Consider the following 7,445-nt stretch of genomic DNA (forward strand, 5'->3'; position numbering starts at 1 on the left):
TTATTTTTTTATTTATTCCATCCTGCTCCATTTAACAAACTTGTATTAAACACCTACTACGTGCCAAAAATTATTTCTACCAGCCATTTACAGATAGACACATACACACACACTCCTTTTGAAGTTCAAATACCATTTGTAATAACTGGAGGGCCACAGGACTTTAACACTAAAAGTCAAAACAATTCACTCACTACAGCAAGCTGAAGTTAAAAGGCAGCGTCCCAGGATAAAACTTGGAAAAGGCTTGAATACTGAGGTGTTTATTTGGGTTGGCTTTTCTGGACTTTGCTGATGGAGGTAGATATCTTGCTGACATATTACCTCATTTCTGATGAAAGAACTTTGGTGAGATTTATTGAGCCAGATTTTCTTCTTACACAACTGTATAGGGAAATTCCAATTGTTTGAAGAAGATACTGAATTAGATATATTATTTTTTGCAACAAATATAGATTTCCTGTATTCAAGATTATGGTGCCATTTCCAAGTGCTTATGTTGATTTTGTACTCTTTGGTCAAGGCTCTACTACTATTTATTTTAATTCTCTTTATTTCCCATATCTTTATCACTAGAGGTCTTTGGTTCCTCCTTCTTCTCAAGACTGCAGTACTATAAATAATCATTTCATATTTCAAATCAACCAGAATGATGTAGTACTATAGTTTTTGGACAGATTCAGTTATACTCTGAGTTATATTTTATCTTTTATAGCAACCATGTACATCAAAATTGAGATTCAACTCACTTAGCCTATTAAGAGTAATTAAACTAATTAAAATTTCAGATCCATAGGACTACTATTATAAAAACATTTTGTCATATATTAAGGAAAAGGGCTTCCAATCTTTACTATGTTTGAAGAGTTGAATTTAAAGAGTTTAAAATGTTTTTCTTTCAACCCCCTACATGGCCTCAAAATTGAATTAAGGAGAAAAAAGCAAATTTGGAGGCATAGAAAATATTTAATGTATCACATTATTAGTTACAGTGAGCATATCTGACTTTAAGAGTTTATGCCATTCAAACAGAGGTGAATAAACTCTTTCTACCAGGAGGCTCCAGTGCTCAGGTTTGGGCAGTAGAGGAGGCTCTGCAACCCTGCAGCATAAAGATCACACTTCCTAGGTGTGTTCTCTGATTCTCAGGTGGCTCAGGACTGTGATTTAATTAGTACGGCCTGAATATATTAGAAAGAGTCACTGCCTGGTCACCCTGTCTTTGTAATAGACTTGCAAACCTTGAAATAGGTTAGAGGGGAACAGATTGTCATTGGAATGAAAGAAGACCTGACTCGCTATTGGCTTAGATCCTGAGTGGAATCGTAAGTACACGCCCCATCTTGAGGAACTGAGATGAGAACCCAAGGGACCTAACTGCAAGGGCAGGTGTCATCTGCATCCTCCTCCATGGCTAGCTCTTCCACTGGGAAGGCCTGATACCCTCATATTAGATTTTCTTTACACATATCATTGCAGCCAGGTTTATGAACAGGCAATTTGCTATGGAAATGAGTCAATGAACCCACTGCCCTGTCTCCACTGATGTAACACCTCTGTATCACTTTTCAAGATAAAAATCGTCATTGGAATGAGGGAAAAATCTTCTTCTGAAATAAAACTCAACTACCCAATGGTAAATTGACTCTTTAAATTCAACTTATGGAATATATTAGCTCATATTATTGAGCATTCTCTGTTGCTACATGCATAATTTATATGTCTCACAGCAACCGATACCAGGAAGTTATTTGTAAGCTCCTTTTAAATATAATAAACTGAGGCTCATAGAGGTTAAGTCACTTGCCATATTTTCTGCAACTAAGTTTTAAGCTCTGTGAAAGCAAGAGCATCATCTTTTGACAACTATATTTCCAGGGCCTAGCATATATCCAATCTAGAATAAAGACTTGTTTATATTTGTGGAGTAGTTAAATATATGATTGATTTGATAAATAATATAGATGAAGAGACTAGGTTTAAATCCTGGTTCATATATCTCCAAAGATCATCATCTTTCTATATCACCAAGGAATTTGCTATAAAACCATTAATTCACTGTAAAAACATAAGTGCTATTATCTCCTATCTTAATCTTGTTTCATTATTTCACTCTTTATATTAAAAATAATAAAAATCATGTTAATTGCATGATTTCTCCTATTTCTAAATTGGATAAACGTGTAGGAAGTTATGAAAGAAAGAAATAATGTTTTAACATGTCTCCCTTGTCACCATTTATTTGATACCCTCTTGTCTTGGGCTTGTAATTTATAATATTCAGAATTCTATTAGCTATTAAATATTCCCATCTAGATATTGCAAGGTCAGGATTTCTGGACCACCTGATCGAAGACAACTTTCCTCATTTAGAAACAAGCAGACTGCAATGACCCTTGTTGGGACTCAAAGGTGTGTAGAGGAGCAGCCTTCCTTCAACCAGCATCAAAGCTTTCTGGAGATGCACAGACTCTGTCGCTTCCATTCAGCTTTTCCTGCCACTGCTACTCTCAGATTCTCCAAAGCTACAAGATGATTAAGAGTGCCATGAGCCATTAGAATATTGTTTTGAGCTGAGTTATTAGTTTTATTTTTATTTATTGGACCAACTCAATAGCACTCTAGTTACAGAAAACCTATGATTGATCTCAAAAGACCAACACTGAAGTCCTGTCTCTGCCATTAATAGCAGCCTAGCCTTGCACAAATCACTCAACTTCTCTGAGCTTCAGTTTCCTAATACACAAAAAAGACAGGAATGTTTGCTGCCCTGCCTAACCTCCACAGATTACTGAATAGTGCAATACAACTATTAATATGAAAATTTTTTGTAAGCAGAAAACACTACAGAACTTAAAGTTACTTCTCCCTCTCTCTCATCTAGTTTTCTTATACATCGAATTTCATTCTGGGCTATAGAAATTGCACAAAATGATTTCTTTGAAGAGACATACCCTTCGCTATCAACCATCTCATCTTCCTCTTCAGTTTTTAACCCTTAAATGTACAGCATATATAACCACATTTGAAGGGGAGCAAGCCTTTTCATTTCTTTTCTACTTAAACATATATGTTCTAGCCTAAATCCTTCCCAGAAATTTGATCTGGAACCTGCAGCCATGACTTCTCTCCTTTCTCAGCCTTCCCCCATCATCCCCACCAGGCCACTGCCAGTACAGAAAAGCCTCCTCCCCAAATTTTCCTCTCAGGAGATGGAATTACATGGACTAAGAGGTGGCCTCTCTTCTAAACCCATCCCAATATCACCTTTTACTAGCCCATTCCAGTTTAGGGCTAAGATACAAACATTGAAATCAATGTGAAGTGTGGTTAGTACTTCCTGAGCTTCCTTCTCCTCATCTTCAGAATGGTGATAATAATATTTAATAGTAGAATTGTTGGCAAATTAAATGAGAGTAACACATAGTAAGTACACAATATAGTTATTGTTAGCAAGAGAGAAAAAACCTCTCTCTTGCTGGTACACGTGAAGTCAGAATTTACTTTTGACATCAGACTATTTTCTATATTTATTTCACATCATTTTTATTATTTTCCCTATATTTGCTTTTTTTGTTGTTGTTATTTTGGCTTTGGTTGTGAAAAAGTAAAATTTTGCTTTACTTCTAGTACATAAAGTTCCAAAACAAGTTGTTATAACAAAATGAACATTGAACTAAAAGTTACGTGAAGCTGTTTTTATTGTTTACTAACTCCTTTAAATCAAAAGAACAAGATGTAAACTATGTTTTTTATGTCATCTCCTGTGCTTCAGTCTCCTTGGTGCCTCAGAAAACATGAAAGAGGCTGATTTACAATCACTTCAGGCAAATTGCCTGTACAATTCCAAGGACAGGAAATGAAAAAAAAAAAGTGCAACACACACCCCCGGACATTCCACACAACATGTAGAATAAATAAACAGGCCCCAAAAGGAAACCAAAAGTTCTTGGTCTTATGTTGAAGGGGTCCCATGAATGGCTTTTGGGAGAGAATATACTACAGATGATGACATGCTGGAAAAATCCTTCAAGGGGATGAAATTGACCTCGATTAAAAAGAATCCCTTTCCCCTTTTGTCTAAAGCATGGCGAACACTTAATTTAGACAACTTCCTTTGCCTGCATTGACATTATGAAAAAGAAGTACCATGTTACAAACCTGTGCTTCTCAAACTTGAACAGGATTATGACTCGCCTGGGGATCTTGTTGAGATGTATTAATAGATACCGATTCAGGAAATCTAGGAAGGGCCTGGGATTCTGCATTCCTCACAATCTCCCGGGAGATGAAGATGCTGCCATTCTATGGGCCATACTTGGTGTTCAGTCACCTTCCTCAACAAAATAATTGGTGATGTAATTCTGGTCTTTGGCTGTTGAACAGTGGTTTTCCGTTGTGAGAAATTTGGGCCCCACAGGAATTTGGCAGTGGCTAAAGACTGTCTGATCATTGCAATTCATGAAGTGCTACTGGCTTCATGTGGGTAAGGGCCAGGGATGCTGCTAAACACCCTCCAAAGAACGGGATAGGCCCTTATAACAAAGACTTTTCTGAACCAAAATGTTAATAGTGCCTAAGTTGAGAAACGCTGCGCATTTCTCATATCAAAAATAGTCTGTTGAAATTGTTCAAAAAATAAATGAATAAAACCTGTGAGGAAAGAATAGGAGCATGTACTGCAGTCATGTGTCACTTAACAATGGGGATATGTTCTGAGAAATGTGTCGTTAGGTGATTCTGTCACTGTGTGAACATCATAGAGTGTACTTACACAAACCTAGATGGCATAGCCTACTACACACCTAGGCTCTATGGTGTAGCCTGTTCCTCCTAGGCTACAAACCTGTACAAGATGTTAGTGTACTGAATACTGTAGGCAATTGTAACACAATGGCAAGTATTTGTGTATTTCGACATAGCTAAACAGAGAAAGGCACAGTAAAAATATGAAATGATGATCTTATAGGACACCACTGTTGAATATGCAGTCTGTCGTTGACCGAAACGTTGTTATGCAGTAGATGACTGTACTTAGTTTTCAGTAAAGAGTAAGCAGTGTTTAAAACTGTCTTCAAATACATGAAAGACTATTATGCAGAAGATGCTAACCAGCTGTTCTCCATCACCCTTGAAGAATGAACAGGAAATGTACATAAAAGGACCTGTGCTATCCATCCCGTCTTTTTTTGCTTCCTTCACACCAGCCAGGCAAATCTCTTCATAATCTTGCAACCATATTTGTCTCGTCCTACATCTTATTACTTGTAGAGACCCTCCAAAATCCTGGGCACACATTTTCTTCTCACTGCCAAATCTCCTCCCCTTAAAAATCTAACTTGAAAATTTCTATCTCCATAAAGTCTTCCTTACCTAAAATGAAATGGTTACCAGTTCATCTCTAACTACAGCTGGTATTCATCTTCCTTCCACATATTACGTTTCAGTATACAAATACATTATTGCTCGTATGTGTATAAGGAGCTGTGCTAGATTTTGATAAGGGATAAGATGGATGAGTAAGAAAGTCCCTGCTTTTAAGAACTTTCCAATCTAGGAGAAAAAAATATCTCACACAGATAACTACAATGTAGATAGCATTTAATAATGATCTCTATGAGAGATTTCTTTAAAAAAATTTAAAAAGGAGGTTTTAGTAGTGAAAAATATTACTTCTAGGAAGGGGAGATGGAAAAAAAATTTATAATAGATATACACAAGTATGTATTTTTGCTTGTTTCCTTGAAAAATAAATTTTCTCCAAGTTGCAATCCTGTGCATCAAATAAGCAAGTTGTTACCAAAATGTAAAGATTATGAATTAGTCTGGATTTAGACTATATCTATTGGAAAGTTTCTAGTGAGTAAGGATTAAGAGATTGGAGTAATTTAATATAGTTGGAAGCTATGAGACTAGGAAAGAGAATTTTTCAGGATTCATGTGGCTATATTGTGGCCTTAACAAAGGAAACTGAATTTAACCTCCCCTGGACGTACCTTACGATGGTCTGTGATTTTATAGGACAGTGCTCTTTAGGAAGAATTCTTAGTTACATCTAGGAGGGAAATATTTTGGAACTTCACAAGGACACTTTAAAAAATAGTACCAAGGAAGGAATTTGGCACTATCTATTTGAGGGAATAATTCCAGAACTTATTAGGAGTTTCCAGTACCTGGACTACAGGGAAATTGAAGGGAATTAACCCTCATCGAATATGTAATATGTTCCAGGCATTGAGTAAACCCTTTAGATGTGTCATCTGATTTAATTTCAACAGCAACCTGTGAGGTTGTCACCAAAACAACATTGTAAGAAGCCCTCAGCGTATTAGCATAAGTAAGCTTCCACCCATTGCTTGATTAAGAAAGGGAAGCAGAGCAAATCTCAGGCCTGCATAGAAAGCTGTCTCTGGGTGGAGACGATCAGTTTGCCTTTCCCTTTAGAAGCAGCAAGGAAAAAGTTTTTTCTCATGAGGCTTTAAATGATGATACTTGCATCCTCTGTAGTTGAAATGAGAAAATGAGGCTGTTTACAGTTCATTGGTGGTCATGGTTTGCTGTGGGGCTCACTACTGGAAAACCATCTGTAACTGTGTTAGCCGTGTATGCGTATGTGTTTCTGCCAGCTCTTTCCTGCCCATTCTGAAATCTTTAGTTCTGGAATGATGCAAATACTAAATTACTATGGAACTTTGTTTGAATGTTAACACTTGTATTCTTTAAAGCCATTATGTTGATTTTCAGTAATACAGTTAATATTGAAGACCTTCCTTGAGGTTCTCATTCTTCGATCTTCATTGCTTTTTTTAAAAAATGATAACACAGCTTTCAATGGTTACCTTAAGAATGCCTTCCATAATTCAAAACATGATGGAACCTTGGTTAACATCATGTAACTGGCCTTTGTTTTGTTTTCCCTCCTAAAGTTATTCTAGGCTTCTGCGCATCATTCAATGTTGATGTGAAAAATTCGATGACATTCAGTGGCCCAGTGGAGGACATGTTTGGATATACTGTTCAACAATATGAAAATGAAGAAGGAAAATGGTAAGTCAGTGAGTTTTGTTGTTGTTGTTTAGTTATTTTACAAGGTAGTGGAAAATATTACTTGACTACAGTTTGTTTTATGAATGAAACTTTGACAGAATGAATCGTTTATGGTAGAAAATGCAGTCAAATTGTTTGGTAATGGAAACTGACTTAAAGTAAAAAAGGAAAAATTTCTTGGCAATATTAGAGGAAGTGGTTAGTGACTTCTGTTGAAGCCTGAATTGACCTCAAGGAAGATCCTTTTCAAAATAGTCTTTATTTGGTAATTGTGTTATTTTGGCAAGAGTTCCTCAATTGTTCTCATTTTAGAGTAGCTTGAATACACTAGGCTGAAATTTAGCAGGAAGATTTAGGAGGCAGATGAAATGGTGCCTCGAAAGGGTTAATATCACTTC

General features: G+C 36.4%; 1 protein-coding gene across 1 annotated transcript in view; it reads left to right on the plus strand.

Moving 5' to 3' along the window:
• The window catches only part of ITGA1 (integrin, alpha 1), a 177,490-nt gene that overhangs the window by 47,412 nt on the left and 122,633 nt on the right, over nt 1-7,445 (plus strand). The window contains exon 2 of the mRNA XM_012655294.1: nt 6,927-7,047. Coding sequence (XP_012510748.1) covers nt 6,927-7,047 — 121 coding nt within the window. The remainder of the gene's footprint in view (nt 1-6,926; nt 7,048-7,445) is intronic.

This window comes from Propithecus coquereli, unplaced genomic scaffold (genome assembly GCF_000956105.1).
Source record: "Propithecus coquereli isolate 6110/MARCELLA unplaced genomic scaffold, Pcoq_1.0 Scaffold47, whole genome shotgun sequence".
Classification (NCBI taxonomy): Eukaryota; Metazoa; Chordata; class Mammalia; order Primates; family Indriidae; genus Propithecus; species Propithecus coquereli.